This window comes from Macaca nemestrina, assembly GCF_043159975.1.
Source record: "Macaca nemestrina isolate mMacNem1 chromosome 15 unlocalized genomic scaffold, mMacNem.hap1 SUPER_15_unloc_1, whole genome shotgun sequence".
NCBI lineage: Eukaryota > Metazoa > Chordata > Mammalia > Primates > Cercopithecidae > Macaca > Macaca nemestrina.
In genome coordinates this window covers 89,916-110,455 of record NW_027257580.1, presented here as the reverse complement: position 1 = coordinate 110,455, position 20,540 = coordinate 89,916, and the positions used below count along the sequence as shown (strand labels likewise).

General features: G+C 49.3%; 1 protein-coding gene across 4 annotated transcripts in view; it reads left to right on the top strand.

Moving 5' to 3' along the window:
* The window catches only part of LOC139361190 (disco-interacting protein 2 homolog C-like), a 193,857-nt gene extending 174,043 nt beyond the window's left edge, over window positions 1-19,814 (top strand). The window contains exons 5-6 of one of the 4 annotated variants that reach the window (XM_071089694.1): window positions 9,211-9,393; window positions 17,369-19,814. In XM_071089694.1, coding sequence (XP_070945795.1) covers window positions 9,211-9,392 — 182 coding nt within the window. In that variant the 3' untranslated portion in view covers window position 9,393; window positions 17,369-19,814. Of the gene's footprint in view, window positions 1-5; window positions 6,229-7,736; window positions 7,895-9,210; window positions 9,394-11,767; window positions 14,578-17,368 lie in introns of those variants that run through there. The other 3 variants (XM_071089693.1, XM_071089696.1, XM_071089695.1) reach the window with 3 other exon arrangements.
* The last annotated feature ends 726 nt before the right edge of the window (window positions 19,815-20,540 follow it).

Below are 20,540 nucleotides of genomic sequence, written 5' to 3'. Positions count from 1 at the left end.
TGGAGTCTCGCTGTGTCACCCAGTCCAGAGTGCAGTATTACAATCATGGCTCATCGCGGCCTTGACCTTCTGCCTCAAGCAATCCTCCCGCCTCAACCTTCCAAGTAGTCGGGACCCAAAGGCGAGTTTGATTTCTTTGCTAACGAATTCCTAATTCACCTCGCAGTGGGCCTGTCAAGGCCATATGCCCGGACATCCACCTTGCCGACCGTCCATGTGGTCTCTAAAGTGGATGCACTCCGGTTGCCTGGGCTCTGCACGCGATACTGAGTCTCCAAGTCTGCCGCTGTATAAGGGACTGACAGCCCCAAGCGTCTCGACGCACCACCTTGAGCCGGGCTTTATTCCACAGGGCGACTCTGCTTCCCGTGATGAGATGCAGCACGTGAGCACAGATCAAAGGGTATCAGCAACTAACCCATTCCCCTGGTACTAAGCAGAGGACCAAGAGTTTAGTTCCTTACTTATTTCCTACGGGCTTGATTCAAAACAGCTTTCTGGAATCCTGGGGACAAACATCTCTACCTGGTGAGAATTCTGGCTTTAGTAACGGAAGAATCACCTAAAGCCCATTTTGTAACTGCTGTTCTCATCAGAATTTGAGGCCAAAGGTAAAAATAAAAGGGGGGCTAAGATCGTGACACCCCAGTTTGCACAAGGCCAACCAGCCTGCTTGAGGGGGTAAAAGGAATAGGATTTTTAAACTGCTGAGTTTTAAAAACGTGGCTGTAGGCTGGGCGCACTGGCTCACGTCTATAAGCCCAGCACTTTGGGAGGCCGAGGTGGGAGGATTGCTTGAGGCCAGGAGTTCAAGACTGGCTTGAGTAACACAGCAATACCCTATCTCTTTAAAAAGAAAAAAAATGGTTATTAAAATAGCAATAAAAAGGTTAATACAATAAATTACTATGTCAACATGGCACCCCCTGCTGCCAGACGAGGTGCAATCTCTGTGGCTGTGAGGTCCGGAGAGAAATGTAACCGGCATCATAGGGAAGGTGGACCCCAAAGCCCCACAACATTACTCCTGCACAGTGTGTTAACCAGCATGAAGTCTCCTCCACAATCAGAAGCCTGGTTTAGAGGAACGCTGCCCACTGGACCTGGGTGGACTCCAGATGCCGGCCGACCAGACAGCCCCACCCTGGGACCCTGCCGGCAGCCCCGACTGGACAGAATGGCCTCATGAGTGTCCTTTCCCGCCACAGGCTGCAGACCCCGAGCCAGTCCTGGCTGTGACTGAGGCTGCGCATAAACGTCTGCGCCCAACAGCTCACCTTTGTACATGACACGCCCAGTCCACCTCATTTCAAATGTTACACTTGCCCCAAGGCGAACACGGATGTTACAGGTTAACTCACTGCATGTGTGCTAGACTTTCCCTGTAAGTGTTCAGACATTGCACGAACCGGATGAACAAACCCCACTTTCCCTGTAAACGTTCAGACATTCCTTGAGCACGATGAACACACACAGCCAACAAACCCCGGAACGTGTAATGCCGCGGCCTCCTCTCCTCCTGTGGGGGCATGTGCTTACAGCTCCCCCAAGACCACATTTCCCAAAGCACAGAGTGTTACTCTGAAAATAAAACCTCCTTTTTCCTTCCTCTGTACATCTCGTGGTCGTGTTAACAACTAGTGCTACAAATGCAGAGAAACGGGGTATCATCCGTGCTGCTCACCGAATTCCTAGCACCAAAGCTTCAAGGCCCCCCAGTCTGAAGGAAGCTTCTATCACCCTAAAGCCAACTCTGGAGACGAAGGCCAAGCTGGGGAAAGGCTGTGTCTCTGCAAATCCACGCCACGGGGCCCTCTGCAGTTGTGTGTAAGGAACTCTTGGTCTGTCCTGGGGTTTGGGGAAATCAGGATGCAAGCAGATACCGTATGCTCTGCCACGGGACCGTGAAGTCTGCGGAACCTCAGAGGAACACGGAGACAAATGGCTGCACGACTCCCACAGGCCAAGCCTCGATGGGCGCCCGTGTCAAGAACACAGACACGCCGGGAGGGGCAGCCGATGCAGGCAACGCCTGCAACCCCAGCAAGCAACAGCGTCTCAGTGTGGGGGTCTCTGGCCAGGCTCCACCACAACTGCCATATTCTGTGGCAAAATTTTAAAAATAGGTTTTAACTAGTTATAACTCTAACTTGTTTTACACATAAACAGAACACAGGGTACCAACAGGCTCCAAAATACTTTGCCTAGAACCAAGTCTAGAATGCAGATGGCTGTTGCTCTGAGTGTGAGGAGTCCCCTGTAGTGCCATAAATCCTAGATCTAGGTGACTAAGTGCTCTTCCTAAACCAGACGGCACCATGAGGCTCTGAGGGCACCCTCTGTCCCCAGGCCAGTCCATCAGCCCCAGCAGAAGCTTCTAGAGTAAGAGCCTGTGGATTTGTATTGGACGGATGTAAACCAGGCAAAGTCACAGGGGCTCGTCCTGGAAGCCCATCCATTTACCCACTCATGCCGTGGAGAGCCCTGCCCCCAACTCCACACCCGCAATCACGCTCAACCACAAGAACTGGCTTCTAGGCCCTCAAGCTACTCCCTCTCGACCCTGGACAGACGCTTCTCAAACCATGAGGCCCAGAGTAGTCTTAACAGGTGGTCCCAGCAGAACTGGCCACTGCATGAATTGATACTTTGTGTGTGGGGAGCCTTAGCTTCCCGAGTAGCTGGGACCACAGGTGCACATCACCTCTCCTATTTAATTTTTTGTAGAGTCAGGGTCTTGCTATGTTGCCCAGGCTGGTCTTGAATTCCTGGGCTCAAAAGTGAACTGCCCAACTCAGCCTCCCAAGGTGCTGGGATGACAGGTGTGAGCCACTATGCCCAGCCTAGAATTGGTTTTTCTTAAACCTGAGTTTGACACATGAACCCCACTTACATAGATATCAGCACACTCTCCCAGCTCGAGAGTTTTCCTGAATCTCGATTCTGTCCGTTCAAGATCAATATCTAAGAAAGGGTCAGAACTGACCCTCCCTCAGTGAAGCCTAAGGGCAAATGCAGCAGCATCTCAGTGTATGAGGAGACAAAGTAAGAAGGGTGGAAAACACACACTGAAATTCTAGTGCTAGAATCATAATCACCAACACTTTAAGAGGGAATCTGCTTTCCAAAATATGTAGCTGCTGGATTAACTTCAAAGTCACCAGATTCCACAGGCAGTAGCTCACAGGGGCACAGCTTTCTAAGGCCGCACAGCCCGGGACAGCGTAACAGCCTCAGGGCAAAGCAAACTAAACAAAGGCTTGGTTCTCTCAAGGACGAAGGTGCTCAAGTGTTTCCAAATATTCTTCTTCTTCTAAGTAAGTTAGATGCCTCCTACAACACTGTTTAGAGTGCCAGTGTATTCAGAAACATGAAGTTGAAACTACATCTCAGGACCCCAAAATCACTACGCTAAAGGGACGTCAAGGTGAGGAAGAGCTTAGACCAAACCTGCCTCCCATGCTCTTCCTAACAGAGACAGCTACTGGGGGTGGGGGGAAAAGCCACGTACCTCCCTCACAACCGATCCACAAGGAAATTCCTCATGGACAGAGGACAGAACTCAAAGTCACCATCTGCACACGGAGATAAATGCGGATCTGACTGCTTCCTCTGGAAAGATGCACCAGAAATGCATTTGTCTGATCTACCTGTGACCTGGAAATCCCTCCCCGCTTCGAGCCATCCATCCTTCCTAGACTGAACCAACGTACGTCTCACATGTATTGATTCCTCACGTCTCCCTAAAATGTGTAAGACCAAGTTGTGCCCCAAACACCTTGGACACATGTCCAGGACCTCCTGAGGCTGCCGCAGTGTGTCCTCAACCCCTCCCTAAGGCTGTGTCTATAACCTTGGGAAAATGAACTCTCTATGGATCGAGGACTGTCGCAGAGATCCTTCTGGTTTACAGGAAGCATTCTCTCCTGCGAGTATATCAATGAAATCATGTGGAATTACAAAATGCCACTTTAGTAAAAGCCAAAGGAATTAGGGTTCTATGTGCTTCAAAAAAAAAAAAAAAAAAAAGTAACGTTCTATTTGTCAATGGACCATGAAGCCCACACCCCCTTTTGCAGTGAAGATGTCAAACGGGACGAGAGGCCCCTCCTGAGGATGCTACCCTCTGACCCCACTTCCCAGAGTCCAGTTTCCTGCTGCTCAGGGAACAGCAACCCCAGCTTCACGGGGCTCAGGCCTCCAAACCCAACTCCCACCCATGCTGGAGAATCACCCCAGGGACTAGCTAAGTGGCAGGTGCAACTCTCACCTCACCCCCTTAAAGGGGAAAAGGCACCTTCCCGCTCCTCTTCCTGCTGGTGGGAACAGGGGCAGGAGCTGGAGGGTCAGGAGTCGGGCGGCAGAACGGAAGCAGCCTGGGTCCCTGCTAGTCAGAGTTGGCAAATGCCAACCATCCCCGACATTCACTTTGCAAATAAATCCTTCTCTTTTGTCAGGTCCCTGGTTATAAGTTTGCACCCATAACTTAAAAAGAAAAAAAAAAAAACTCAGATAAAAAATCGGTGTTTGGCTGACAATATTTCAATTATCTTGGGGCCTTGGGTCAAATGATGGCAAAACAGGAAACTGAACGCTGTTATTCAGGAAACTACCTTCCAGCGCCGTCTACCCTCCCAGGCTGTCACCTTATGGTTGTTTGTCTGCTAGATGATTAACAAAACTCTTCTGAAAACCTAGGTGTACAGAACAGACAAGAAGTCAGCTCGGGTTGAGGGGAAGCAGGATAAGACCCCCTTCCCCGCAGGATGGTGGAAGAGGAGGAACCTTCAGCACCTGGGTTTTCAGGATGCTGGATCTCTCAGAGCATCTCTCACAGCTCAAGTACAGCCAGACCCTCCTCTGACACAGCCTGTTCAGGCGAAGGTGGGCACCTGCCCTAGAGACCCACAGCCCTGTGCGGGGCTCAGCTGGAGCTGAACTTGCCTCCCTTGGTAAGCGTCAGGGCCAGGGGTGGGGAGAGGAGAGAAGCAGCAGGCCTGAGGGCCACTGTGGAAACTCCATGCCACGCTAACTCTCGTCTGATGTGCTCCGGCCAAAGCCACGCTTCTCGGAGGGAGTTTCCCTTCACACATGCGGAAATCATCAACATCTAGTCTCCCCACAGAACAAATCCTTCCCTAGGAGGCAGACGCTTGGCTGTAACACGGGGTAATGAGGGGCGCGCCTTCGTGCCCACTCTGTAGTGTTTCCTGTTACCTATTTTACCTTAAGCTACAAATGATTCCCGTTTACACGGGACACAGTGACACAGACAGCAAAACACATGAGATTCAGTGTGATCCCACACCCGTCACTGCTGACCTCAAGTGCTTTGTTCGTTTTGCTTCTAGAGTTTGTATTCTCTCCCCGGGTTCCAGGCCTGTGGATTCAACCAACCATAGATCAACATATTTTTTAATGTGTTTGTACTAAGCATTCAGACTTTATTATTCATTAAACAACTACTCGCATGGTATGTCCATGGTATAGCTGTTACGAGCAACCCTGACATGACTGTCTGCAGGAGGATGTGCATATGTCATATGCAAACACGATGCCATTTTATTGCAGGGACCTCAACGCCCAAAGACCTTGGATTCCATAGGCAGTCCTGCAGCCCACCCCCATGGGCACTGTGGAATGGCTATAATAGAAAATATGGAGGTTTTAAACAGTTATGTACTAAATCTAATCTTTTGTTAAGAAATTAATGTGTATCACTTGTATTATTTGGAAGTCCTTCCTGGCCCAGAGACTTGACATGTTCTTATCTTTTTGTCCACGGATCTAGCCATTCCAGTAAGCTTGTTGAACACAAATCAATTTTACAATTAAATTCTTACAAGAATCACACTCAATCTGTAAGCTGCTTTGGTTTTTAAAGTGAAATAACCAATAGTTTTGCCAACCTGCTATATCATAGAATAACAGGATAAAGCAGCCCCATGGCATGCAAAAACATGGGGTTTCAAAGCTAACCAGTATAAAACACGTTACAAACCCCTAAATATGAAAACGTTTTACACCAAAACAGATATTCCAGAAAAAAACAGGATGTTCAAAAAAGCCCTTTGCAGAAAAGCACTTTCCCCTTCATTTTTCACACGGTTTCCTGAAGCTTGTGTTTGGTGATGACCATGAACCAGAAGTAGCGTCCGCTGCAACTACTGTTACAGCAACACAGAATATTAAGGGAAAAAAAAAAAAAAAAAAGGCCGAGCGCGGTGGCTCAAGCCTGTAATCCCAGCACTTTGGGGGGCCAAGACGGGCGGATCACGAGGTCAGGAGATCGAGACCATCCTGGCTAACACGGTGAAACCCCATCTCTACTAAAAAAAAAAAAAAAAAAACCTAACCGGGCGAGGTGGCGGGCGCCTGTAGTCCCAGCTACTCGGGAGACTGAGGCAGGAGAATGGCGTAAACCCAGGAGGCGGAGCTTGCAGTGAGCTGAGATCCGGCCACTGCACCCCAGCCTGGGCGACAGAGCGAGACTCCCTCTCAAAAAAAAAAAAAAAAAAAAAGGACACAGCATATTTCCTACTGATGAGAACAGGTAGAGTGTTATAAAATGAGTGTGTCCTAAAGTCAACAATGTTCAAATTCTAGGTCTCCCACAGACACTAGATGGTAACCGCCAAAGCTTATGTACCTGGCAACGTTCAAGGAGACCAAGTTCAGAGCTGTCACAATGCAGCACCATCCTCACGCGATTATCTCAGGCAGGTTTGAGGGCAAGTGTCCCCGTCACAGTGGGAAAGCTGCCCAGCCCAGCACTTCCTGAGATCACAGACCTTCGCCTTCCCACGTCTTCAATAGTTCCTTTACACCGGGAACCACACAACAAAACCTAAAACACTTCCTCAAATCTCAAGACAGTCTTTAGAGCTCTTTTCCTTGCCCCTTCTCTTATTGAAAAAGCTTATTTTGTAAGCAACCTGTAGTGCTTACCAGAGCTGGGGCGGGAGGAGAGCTAGTGTTTGGTAGACCGAGTTTCAAGCGTGGGGAGACCAGAAAGTTCTGGAGATGGATGGCGGTGATCGCAGCACGACAGTGTGAACACACTTAATGCCACAAAACCATACAGTTAAAAATAGAGTGCTGTGTAACTTTACCACAATCAAAAAACTGAGAAAAGTCATCTATAATTACTGTCTCCAATATCTTCCATCCTGTAAGTTACATTTGCTTTCGGAAATCCTCAGAGCAATCATGAAAAACTAATACCCTGTCGTCTCTGAAACGCAAAGTCGTTCAAGGGCTTTGGTTATAGGAAAGTAGCTGGAAAGCAAAGCGTCCGTTAGGCACAGCAGCCGTGATAGGACAAACACACGGTAGGAAGGTGGTGGTCATGCTACACACAGATGGGAAGGGTGTGGGGAGCCACAACACCCGATGCTTGGGAGGCACCTGGGCAGGAGCTGAGAATGTACCAAACACGTTCGATCATGCAACATTCACGGACCCCGAGTCCAGCCACCACCGCTGACATCCACTGTGGCTGGGGTGTCCTCCCAGCCTGTGATGGCTCGCTCCTTCGGTTAACTGCCTTGAATCTACTGGTTCCTCTCCTCATGGGCCTCTTTCCTGTCGTCTTCCTGTCATTTTTCTGTCAGCAAACACATTTCCTGTCATTTTCCTGAACTGACATGACATTTCCTGTCATTTTCCTGAACTGACATGACATTTCCTGTCATTTTCCTGAACTGACATGACATTTCCTGTCATTTTCCTGTCAGCAAGCACATGCGTCCAGCCTGACCTTGCTGATGTGCTCCAGCGGCCCTGGACTCGAGCCGCACTGTTCCATCAGTGTGGCATTCGCGAGTTACCTCCTGGGAAATGCCAGGTGATGGTAACATCAACCAGGAGGCACAGCTGAGAAGCAGAACGCATGGTGCGGTGCCCAGAACGTCACGTCCTTGAACAGACGCTCCGTATCTTCTCCTCTCCTGCCAGAGCTTCACTGTAGGAAGGCGGCCATTCTTCCAGTGCTGCTACTTCCAACACCGGGGAAAGCAAGCTTCAGAAATGAACGGTGTCAAAGAGGGAGGACCCACCAGCAGGGCTACCGGCAGCCAGACAACCGCAGCCCCAGCATTCCCCAGCCACCATGACTGACAGCCCAGGCTCCAGAAATGCACGGCTTCAACCTTAGGAGTAAAAACCCTCCCAATCCAACTATTATTTTCAACAATGGGATTGAGGAATGAGGTGTTCTAACCCTGCCTCTCTCGACAGCACAGATCATCAGATCCCAGTTCTTATAGGATTGGGGAGTGGGGTGGGGTGGGGTGGTTCCTAACCCTGCCCGCCTTCATAGAAAAGAACTTGGATATGATGACCTGTGCTAGATTAGCACTTTGCTTCTGCCATATGCAGTCATCCTCAGCACCAGGAAAAGTCAGAATCGTTGAGTGATGACACCAATACCAACACACGCCGTTCTGCGGCTCTGGTAACTGGCTGCACAGATACAACCCGATAGTGGTGAGGTCTAAAGACATCACCAGTCTTCCCAAGGATTGTGTTCCTGAATATTTTGCGTTTGGAATAACGGTCTTCTTTGCCAGGGCTGAGCCATGCTTCCCTCTCGCCTGTCCTCTGCCTTCACCAGCTTCGTGTGCGCTTCTGGACAAGTGTTTGTGCAGGCGCTATCACTTATTTCCACAGCGAGAATATACACAGACACCACACAGAAATGGGCAACCCCGTTAGGAGCTGTGCAGGGAGATCTAACTCATCCCATGTGCCAAATTCCTGTTGCCATGGAAATTAAACTAACTAAACTAACGTTGCTATGATCTCATCTCTTACTGTACCACTAAAGATCATCCGGGTAAGAGGAATGTGCCTCTGCATAGCATTCAGCTCACATTTACATGTCGGTTTTTCCTGAATATGGTTATGTGAGATAGAAATCAGTAAGATGGGGTGTAACATACAGTATAGGATCGTTGTGTCTCCTAGCCTCAAACACTTCAAGATCCTCAGAAAATGAAGTTTAACGCTGGGGACGTGAGTTACATAGTAACTTGTTTTGGATACTATCATATCAACACCAAATAACTTCTTGAATTCCTTTTTAAATTGAAAAGCAATTTACAAAGCACAAAAGCCCCAATATTAAAGAATACAATTCAGTCTTTTTAGCATATTCTAAAAGCTGCACATCAACCACTAGTATGTAATTCCGGGACTTTTTCACCACAGGCCAAAGAAACCTTGAACCCATTAAGAGTCAGCACCTGGCTCCTTCCTTCTACCAGCCCCTGGCAATCACCAGCCAACTTCCTTTTCTCTGGATTTGCACATTCTGGACACCTGTTGTGAGGAGAATCGTACAGTGCATGACCTTTGGTGTGACCTTCGGTGCTGACATCTTTCACGTCTAAGGTGAGTGGAATCTCAGTGAGTGACCGGTTGACAGACACCTGGACTGTTTCTACTACTATGAATAATGCTGCTGTGAAGATTCAGGCATGACATACTTTTTGGAAAAATGTTTTCAGTTTTCTTGAGCATATGGCTAGGAGTGAAATTGCTGGGTCGTACGGTGATTTCATGCTTTTCTGAGGAACTGTCGGACTTTTCCAAATCAACTGCACCATTTTACTTCCCCTCCCACTAGCAATATATCAAGATTTCAGTTTTCCCCAATTCACCAACATGTCACTGTCCAATACTGGGGTTTTACCCACCCATCACGGTGGTTGTGAAGTGTTATTTCACGGTGGTTTTGATTTCCATTTCTAAGATGACGAATTCTGCTAAACATCTCATGTGCTTTTTAAGGCATTTATATGTCTTTCTTTGGAGAGTGTCTATTCAAATCCTTTGTCCATTTTTAAATTGGATTTTTATTAAGAGTTTTTGAATATATTCTTGATATCAGGTCCTTATCGTGATAATGTATCCTGTTCTGTGGGTTGTCATTTTACTTTAATAGTATCCTCTGAATTGAACATTTTTAATTTTGATACCGTCTTTTTCCCTTCAGTTGCTTGTTATAGCTTTAGACGTCTCAGCCAAGGAAACATTGCCTAATCCAACCTAACAGTTTCTCCAGGATTCTCCCCTAAAGGTGTTATGAGCTGAACTGTCCCCCTCCCCCAAGATTCCATGTTAAAGTCACAACCCCGGAAACCCAAAATGTCACTGTATTTACATACAGGGCCTTTAACTTGGCAATTTAGGTCCCATAAGATCTTAAAAGTAGGGCCTGATCCAGTATGACTGGTGTTCTTTTAAGAGAATTTAGACACAGTCCTCAGTGCTGCATACACGTAAGAGAAACCTGTGAGGACACAGAGAAGAAGCTGTCTACACAGCATGGGGTGAGGCCCCAGAGAATCCAACCCTGCCCGCACCTTGATCCCAGGCTTCCAGTCTCCAGAAAAAAGGAAATAAGATGCTATTGTCTAAGTCGCACGGTCTGTGGTGTCCGTTATGGTACCCAGCAGACTGACAGAATGGGTCTCAGTCAGCTCCTTACATTGGAACCATGTTGAGCTTTGCGTGTAGGGTGAGGAAGGGTCCAGTCCATCCTTTTCTATGTGGATACCCCAGTTGTCCCAGCACCATTGAGTTGTGAAAGGAAAAAAGTAAAGCAACCCTTGCTGTCCTCTCTCCATCAACAGATTAGAAGATACACTGAAGAATCATGGACAATTTTGTCGGTTTAAGCCAGTGGTTTTCAAACTTTTGGGTCTCAGGAACCCTTTGCACTTTATTAAAGAGCACAAAAAAGCTTTCTCATCAGGCCGGGAGTGGTGGCTGCTCATGCCTGTAATCCCAGCACTTTGGGAGGCAGAGACAGGTGGATCACTTGAGGTCAGGAGTTCGAGACCGGCCTGGCCAACATGGTGAAACACCGTCTCTACTAAAATACAAAAATTAGCCTGGCATGGTGCTGAACACCTGTAGTACCAGCTACTAGGGAGGCTGAGGCAGGAGAATCGCTTGAACTCAGGAGGCAGAGGTTGAAGTGAGCTGAGGTCACACCACCGCACTCCGGCCTGCGTGGCAGAGGAAGACTCCGTCTCAAAAAAAAAAAAAAAAAAAAAAAAAAAAAAAAAAGAACATAATTTAGTTTCTTTTACAAGGATAAAGTCATTACATCTTAACACAGTCTTAAAGAAGAAACCATTTTCCAAAATAAGCAGCAGCGTGGCAACAGTTTGTGCTACTGTGAAAACACCTAACATCTCTGCACCTCAGACAGCAGGATTCTCATGCCTGCATCTGCGTTCAGTGGGCTGCAGAGCCATGGCTGAAGTTTATGAAGAAAGTCCGACCCCCTACTGATATACAATTAGGAAGCAGTATTTTCATTGTGTTTTCAGATCATTTTAGGTATTCTCTGCTGCCAAATGTAACAAGTGGCACTTCCGTACAGGCTGTCTGCAACACAGAGTCTGTGCTCTGGTCGACGGGCCTTTCTGCCCCAATTCCTTCTAAGTCGACTGGTCGGTCTTGCACTTGAATGGCTTTTACCAGCACACGATTTTGTAATCACACATTGGTTAGAAAATACTGGTTCAGAGTTATGAGCGGCTTCCACATTATATGTCCCCCCAAAAAAAAAACAAAACAAAACAAACAAAACAAAAAAAAAAAACCCCACGTCAGTATCACCATTGGTCACATGAGAAAGTGGTGGACACAAGATTTTTATGTTTTAATATTCACTGGAAAGCTCAAATGTCTATCATTGGGAAAAATGTAAGGTACTTTCCTTGAGATGAAAGTCATTTTGTTCATTTTTCAGGCCACACCTGCAAATACCTCCATCTGAAGTGGCATCTTTTGTAAGTCATTCTTTATATAAAGGCGGCCGTTAGTGGAAGAAGTGGTTCTGCAGGTTCATAGTTCAGAGGCACCAGTGCTCTCCCAAGAGATAACCATAAAATCCACAGAAGACGCACCTGTGCACACTTCCTGTTTCTCACTCAGAACATTCCAGAAGGAACCCTGAATCCCAATGCCACAGCGGGACTGAAGTTTGCTCTCACCCACACAATAAACCCAGGGAGCTCCCCCAGCCCCCACCCCGAGGCCACAGCCTTGGTCCTCTATCTGGTCTAGGGGGGCTCCTGCAGCTCCAGCCTAACAGGGAACAGAAGGCACCCACATGTCACAAAGCCCTCCCAAGGCCCAGCGAGCACTTCTGCTTATGTGCCAGCCAAGTGCGTTTGACAATTCTACAGCCAGCTGTACGGCAGGTAGCGAGGTACCCAGCAAATACTCAGGGCTCACGTTACTAAGGAAGGTGCACAGCGAGGTACCCAGCAAGTACTCAAGGCTCACGTTATGGAGGAGGAAACCAGGCAGATAGTGAGGTACCCAGCAGGGTTCACGTTACTCAGGAGGAAAGGAGGGTAGAGACAAGGGGGCTGGAACAGTCTGTCATAAGCTTTAGCATTTACAAGGCTCGCTGAAGATTATCTGATTTGATCGTCACAACAGCTCACAAGATAGGCAGAGGCAAGACTATTTTCACTTCATAAAAAGAGATCCCGAGAACTGATGATGACCACGTGCTCTTCCCACAGGCTCCCAGAAATCCTCCTCAAATCATCTCTCAGTTGTATACATGTGATAATATCTCAGTCACGTCCCCTCTCTGCAGGGGAATTTTACTGCCGCCCTGCTGTTCCTTCGCACCCCTGCCCTCTCCTGCATTTCAGCCATGCCCACCATCCATGGGGAGTCTGCACCACCCCACCCCCGCTGCTGCTGATGGCTTGGGTCACGCTTACCTTTCATTTCCACCTACAGGGACCTGTTCTTCCTTCAAATGCAGCTCAAACTCACTCATTGTGTGAAGCCTTTCTGTCATGTGTAAAATCAGTCTGTGGAATGCTTCATTTAGGAGGTGCTTATGTTGCCTCATTGGCTGTGATCAGGACCAAATTCTGAGCAAACCAGGTGGTCCCCTCTCCCCATCTCTGCTCCAGTGCACTTAAAACAAGGATTCCTGGAAGCATCTTTTTAGTCCAATTCATGCATGAGTCTGCCCCACACACTGCAGAAAAGCCCTGGTGGTCGGTGGTCAGGGCTCAGGGCCCCCCAGGTAGGTAAGGAGAGCTTAGTGCCCTCTCTGGAGTTGTCGCTCAGAGACCCACGGCTGGAAGGGAAGAAACTTGCATCCTGTGAAACATCTAGGCCCCGAGACCCACACTCAGGAGTGGAAAACGGGGAAGGAGCCTTGAACAGACCCTCGGGAGGGCAGACAGTGGGAGCCACGGAGGCCACCAGGAAGGAGGGAGGCAGGCAGTGAGGCCACAGGTGATGTGGCCGGGAGGGAGGTGTTGTGACCAGAGGTGAGGTGGTGGGCGGATGACACGGCGTGGTTTGGGGAGGAGATGTGGCCAGGGGCAATGTGGCCAGGGAAGAAGACACAGCTGGAAGGAAGTGACAAGAGGGGTCTCCAGGCCCCAGACTGTGCCTGATTTATAGATGACATTTTACTTAAGATGTTATATCTAACTTTAAAGAAAAGTAGCAATTTCGACCATTGTGTACATTTAAAGCACGGTACAAATTGAGCACATTTCCCAAACCAAAGAACCGGGCATTGAAGAAAAAATTCATTTAAGATCAGAAATAAAGAGATCCTACAGCTCTTCCAGTCCAATCCCCACCCTAACGTGAATGGGGGGAAAAGGAAGTAGATTCTAGTCAGTCAGCATTAAAGGCAAAACCGATCCACTTTACTTTCTAGACAGAAAACAAGAAGCTCATCAAGGAATCCCTACAAACAGTAGCTTTAGTAGTTCCCGAAATGCAAAATTCACCTACAAAGTAAATCATCTGCTAAGTGTGTATAGAGTAATTTTTTTCATTATTGCCTTCCTCATCTGCAGGGGTTTTTTAGACCTTGCTTCCCCTTAATTGCCTCCAACACCCAGGAAATTTAAACCCCACAAGTAAACTGTGTCTCGATTCATGCCCAGCGTCCTTTGGAGCAGACAGTCCGTTGCTCTAAGACGTTCTTGTCACCTAAGCACCGAGTACAGCCTGAGAACGCACAACACGCACTCACACAAACTCAGACAGTCAACAGGTGAGATACGGCACATGAGGAGGAAGACAAGATAAATGAGCTTCACTGACACCCCAGATCCGACAAGAAATGACACACGCAGCCTGCTCTGGTGCAGGTGACTCCTGGAAAACAGCCAAGGACAGCATTTGGAGAAGCAGCACCGCAGGCCAGGAGGGTCTGGGGGCTTAAGAAGGGAGGGGCGCCCCGACCAGGTACTGGGGGATTCAGAAGGGAGGGGCTCCCCGACCAGGTGGCTGGGGGATTCAGAAGGGAGGGGTGCCCCGACCAGGTGCTGGGGCTTCAGAGGGGATTGGTGCCCCGATCACTTCCTGGGGGCTTCAGAGGCAAGGGGTACCCTGACCACGTGCTGGGACTTCAGACGAGAAGGCACCCCGACCGGGTCCTGGGGGCAGCAGGACAAGCCCAGGGTTCCGTCGTCACTTTTCACTCCCTACTCCCGAATCTCGCCCTGAAGTTGCAGCCAGTCCAGGTATTCATTTACCCATAAAATTAAGTATCTGTGAGTAACACAAGGCACTAATCCACACAGATCTGAGTCTACAGATACCTCCCAGAGACGCCACCATCCCTTCTGGTAGAAGAACAGCCCAGGGGCCCACGCTGCTAGGAAGGGAGACTGTCTCCAGCCTGACGCTGCAGAGTCCTCAACACAAAGTCTACCTTCTGGAACCATGCCGTCTCCTACAGAGGCAACTAGGGGCATGTAGGGTTTTTTAAAATCTTTTTTTTTTCTTGAGACAGAGTCTCCCTCTGTCACCCAGGCTGGAGTGCAGTGGCTCGATCTCGGCTTGCTGCAACCTCTGCCTCTCGAGTTCAAGTGATTCTTCTGCCTCGGCCTCCCGAGTAGCTGGGATTACAGGCGCCTGTCACCGCGCCTGACTATTTTATTTATATTTTTAAGTACAGATGGGATTTCACCTTGTTGGCCAGGCTGGTCTTGAACACCTGACCTCACATGATCCACCCGCCTCGACCTCCCAAACTGCTGGGAATACACGCATGAGCCACGGTGCCCGGCCCATATAGCTATTTAAATTTGACTAAAATTAAATAAAATTAGAAGTTCTCATTTACACTTCAAGCATTCAGTTACCCACAGGTGGCCACTGACCAGAGGCTGGTAGAGATGTCACACTCCACACTGCAGAAGGATCTAGGGACGAAATGGCTCTAAGATCATCTCAGAATCTTTATGTTGAAGCTACTGAAGTTTTACTCTGATTATTATAGACATCAGCATTCTCCCACTTAAAAATGTCAGTGCTATTGCAATGATCAGATCTGTGACTTCCCATCAGCTCTTCTCTTCCTGGATAGATAACTGTAGAGCATCTGCACTCTGCCTCCACACTAAGGGATAGTAGAAGGCTCCGTGTAAAATCAGGGGGAGAAAAAAAAATGAATCCCTAGTCCGCCTTCCCCCCTACGATTTTGTGAAACTCCTCTTAATATGCACAATAACTGCCAGAGTTGCAATAAAGAAGCATCCCTTGACCAGGAAGCAGCAGGGAAGCAAGAGGAGGGAGATGCAAAGACCCTCCGTTCCCTCTGGGACCCCAGGCCCAGCCAGGACTGAGAAGGGCCGCACAGCCCGGCAGACCCGCACACCTGATGCGAACCATACACACGGCTTCCCTGGGCCTCGGTCCCCTGCTCTGCCCTCACTGGCCACTGTGGCTCTGGGTAGAGGCAGCTCCCTGAGCCCCAACACCCACAGCCAGTCCCCTCCTTGCAGGTCTCAGCTGTGCTCCCACTGCCTCCCTGAGGCTTCTCATCATCCGCGTACCGTGTCCACTCTACCCCACAGCCCTTGCTACCGCCCACCCCACCACGGAGCCTAGCACACAGCAGGTGCCCAAGACGCCCCAGTGGGCGGGCATGCCAGGGTAGGGCTTGGAGTTCCAAGGGCCTCGTCCCGCATCACACCACAAACGCCACGGAGGCTGTGGAAGGGGTCCAGGTTTCAGGCCTGTACTCAGCTTCTCCTGGCCCCCGAGGCCAAGAACCTAGCAAGGGAGCGCAGCCGGAAGCAGGGTCCCAAACCCCCTTCATGCTCCTCAAGAGGAAGGGGGCTTCAGGGCACAACCCCACGAGCGTCTTCCTCCTGCCAGGCTGCCTGTCACAGCCCCGACACCTTCACAGCAGGGAAACCCACTCCTGTGAGGAGAAAACCACCAAGTACAACAGGAGCCACGTCCCCCGCAGCGTCTGCTGAGCCCAATAGCGACAGCAGCAGCCGGGCCCCCACTCAGCACACACAGACTCCGAACCCGCCACGCACACCACAAGGCCGACCATCTTGAAGCTCAGCTTCCACTCGTCAGGGCCCTCCTTCCAGGAGAGCTCGGCATGTCTATCTTCCCTGGGCTCACAGAAAGGAGTGGGACCCAACCCCGAGTGTGCACAAAGTTAAGCTCCCACTAGCTGTGCAGACAACCTCCCTAGCCCTGGACTGAGAAGGGGCCAAGCGCAAACAGCCATATTTTGCCCGCACAGGTACGGAATTCAGTCAGCTCTCTCAATGAAGTCGTGACAGGTCAACTCCAGGCTCCTCAGTGCTCTGGGGTTCACCTCGGGCCACTGCACCTTTGAAACGTGGCTGTGGACTCCTCTAGGGTGCTCACTTTCACGGCCCATTTCATTCAGACACTGCAGGCCCCTACCGTGGTGTCAATACCCAGGACACCCCTGCTGGCATCCTCTGAGATGCTGCTGCAGCTGCTGTGATCTGAGAACAGCCATGCACAGGCATCAAAGGGAGGACTTCTCAAGTCTCCTCCAGGGGCAGTGACTACAGCTTTGAAAGACGTTGCACTGAATCCTGGGTGAGCCTGGCTTGGTCCGCAATCTAATCCGGGTTGCTGGGGAGACACACTCTGTTGTAATTGACAGAGGCTGTGGGTGGCAGCTCTACCAAGACTGATAGTTGCAACTAGTCTGAGATTTACTATCCATACTTTCTATTTGATGTTTCAAAGGAAAGCATCGTGAAGTTCCAGTAGCAAGGAATTTTCTACAATCTATCACATTAAGATACAGCAGAAATGTAGCTAAAATGTTCATAGGGTCTATGCAGAGGAAGAGATGGGTCTATTTCAGGAAAAGTGCTTGCTGGCTTTTTAGAAACATAGTGAAATCCCTGACAAGTAAAAGGTTGTTTATACTTTTTCTTTGGAACAGAGGGAAAGTTCTTTCTTATTATTTGAATACATTAACTATATTTAAGTGTTCTGGTAGACTGAGTATTAAATATTCAAAAGGAAGTAATTCTGTTCGGTCTATTTCATTCTTTAAATGTAGCTTTCAAAAACTGACAAATACCTGGCCGGGTGCAGTGGCTCACGCCTGTAATCCCAGCACTTTGGGAGGCCGAGGCTGGTGGATCACGAGGTCAGGAGATTGAGACCATCCTGGCTAACACGGTGAAGCCCTGACTCTACTAAAAACGCAAAAAAATTAGCCTGGTGTGTTGGCGGACACCTGTGGCCCCAGCTACTCGAGAGACTGAGGCAGGAGAATGGCGTGAACCTGGGAGGTGGAGCTTGCACTGAGCCGAGATCACACCACTGCACTCCAGCCTGGGCGACAGAGCAAGACTCCATCTCAAAAAAGAAAAAATAAATAAAAAGTGGAAAACACCCCATATCTGCCCTGGCTCCGGCCATCTCCATGGAGTGGACAGAGCTTGAGAAAAGCTCACTGTGGAGGCGTAGAAGGCCAGGCCGGGCCTGGCCGGGCCGGGCCTTTGCTCAGCAGATGAGCAAGAGGGTCAGCCACCCTAGTGAAGAAGCCCATGTTTGCTATGTTACTGATGATACCCACATAAATTTCTATTTGCCTCCCACACAGACCTGGGATCTATGTTTGAGCAAGCGACTCATACCAACAGTCCCTCCATGCCATCATTTCCCTGACCTCCCCCAGAAAAGCCAGGCCAGGCAGCGTCCCCACACGGGCACTGGGGCCCAGGAAGATCCTGGTCCTGCCCCTCTTCTCTCTCGTCCCTGCAGCACCCTGGCTTGCTGTGGAAGCCCAGCAGTGATGGCTGAACCCACGTTCACCTGGGGCATTCAGAAGAAGCCTCTGTGCAGAAATCAACTGGGAAGGAGGGCTGTGTGTGCTGGTGCTGGCAGGTCACTCCAATGGATTTGCAGAACTCAGTTTTCAACACAGGTGCGCCACCAAGTCCCTCAAGCCCTTTGTGAGCCTAGAGCCACAGAGCCATTTGCGGCATTCTCACAATCTCTAACAACCCTGCACAGAGGCCCTGTTTTTCCAAAGGACCATAAAATTTTCCGTGTAGACAAAGTTTGACATAATGAAATAAAGTGAAGTCACCACTTCTATTTTCTATTAATCCATTCATTCAAACAAGTATCTCTTGAGTATGTGCATCGAATACTGTGGAATTAGGATTTAGTCCATGCCTTCAAGAAATATACATCACAGAAGAAAAGGTATAGCTTGTAACTAACAGTGCTGAACAGGCAAGAAATAAACATCATAGAAGGAAAGGTAGAGCTTGTAACTAACGCGTCATAGAAGGAAAGGTGTAGCTTATAACTAACAGTGGTGAACAGGACAGAATTTCACAGGCTCATCAGGAGCCACCGAGGAGGAAGCCATGATTCACATCCACCTGCAGTAGATAAATGTTTCCCGGATAAAGTAACTTTTCTACAGTGATATCTGCTCCTTATTGTTTAATCCTGCTCGATAGGGTATTAAATTACCACTTTATGTGCTGCTTATATAAAATACATCATTGTCAGGGGAGGTTATAAAATAATACTTCACACAAGCTTGGGCTGTGAATGGTGTGAGGCAATGGGACGATGTGTTCCCGTGTTCTCGAGACGCAGAAGGGTCAAGACCCTGCTTCCCTTCTCCTCCCCACCGCCCTGTTCCCAGATGAGGGGTGGAGGCAATGCCGCCGGGCAGTCCTAGAGCTGGCTCCAGGGCCAGGACAGCACGCCCAGACTCTCTGTGCCCCATGTGACAAATACAGACTGTGGGGCAATCACCAATTTACCTGGCAGTGGGGAGAGTCCTTCGTCAAAAGCCTGTGCTTCCAGGAGCCAGGACAAAGCAGGAGCCCCTAGGAAAACAGTTCCGGGTGCTCCTGAAACCTGGGCAGAGTCACAGTCTGGCAGAAAGCACCAGTGATGCAGGTGTGCCCAAGACTGGGAGGATGGCCAGATGCCTGGAGACCAGACCGGCCTGCAGGAGATGACCACCTCTCTCTGGCTCATTAGAGACAGACAGTCTGGGCTTCACTTTTGTATGTGGAGTCTCACAGTACAGAAATGTCACACAGAGATTAGACTTCGTATACCCCATAATTTTTAAATTTAAAAAACACAATTATTTCAACTAATTCTAAATCCAACAAAGAAAAATAAATAAGTATATAAACGCATACATCCAAAATGTAAGCCACAATCTCTTTACCCATAGGAGACCCAAAATTTAGTTTACCTTTTCTTCAGTATTATCACTTTTTTTTTTAAGCCATTACTGAGGTGTCTCCTCACCGCCCCATGAGGAGGTTCATGGGCTCTTCAGGGCTGTTTGCTGTTTCATCGTTTTTTAGATTTAAGGGCAGGATCATTTTCCCACACTTGCTTGCTTCCCTGATCACCAATTTTTCACAAGGACATCATTGTGCCTCAGAAAACCTAGTAACTGAACTTCATTAAAAGTGAAAACAATAAGGACATGTTGGCTGCTATGACAGCATCCTCAGTCACCGAATCTCCCTGGGGGACCCGACATACCCCCAAACTCCTTGGAACTCCAGCATGCAGGTATCGCTGTGGCGGACAGGACTGACCTACCCTGGGGAGGCATGAAAGCAAAGAGAAGAGAAAGCAGGTGACTCATTTAGGAAACTTCGGTGATTCTCTCGAGTCACGTTTCTCAAGGTGTCAGGGGAGAGCCACATGCAGGGAACCTCCTTGGCCTGGCAGGTGGCAGACTCCTGGGACCCTCCTCAGACACGTTAATCAGAGAATCTAAAGGCGGGTAGACTCTGAAAAGTATCTGTAAAGGAAGGACTTAGCTCTGCTGTGACCCCACTACACATGGGGTCACGCAGGATGCTGCTTCCGGCGTCCAGTCTCCATTTCACTCTCCTGGGAGGAACACCCGTCAAGTCACAGAGCACGGTCTTCAGCGAACACCTTCCTGCGCGACCTCCACTGTCTCCCAGCCCTGCAGGAGTAGCCGCCGAGTAGGGGAAACAAGTCTTTGCTCCTGACCCGGCCACCTTGACGCTGGGCATAAGACCAGCACTGCTACGTCTCTGGGGAAAGGAGCGGCCCTGGGCAGGAATGCACTTGGCAGCCCCGGGGAGTGGCCAGGTGTGGACGACCAGGCCTCTGCCCGCAGACACGTCAGCACGGCATCCTGGAGCAGAACTTCCAGCCCAGCTGAGCCTACAGATGGCTGCAGCCCTGGACAGCATCTTCAC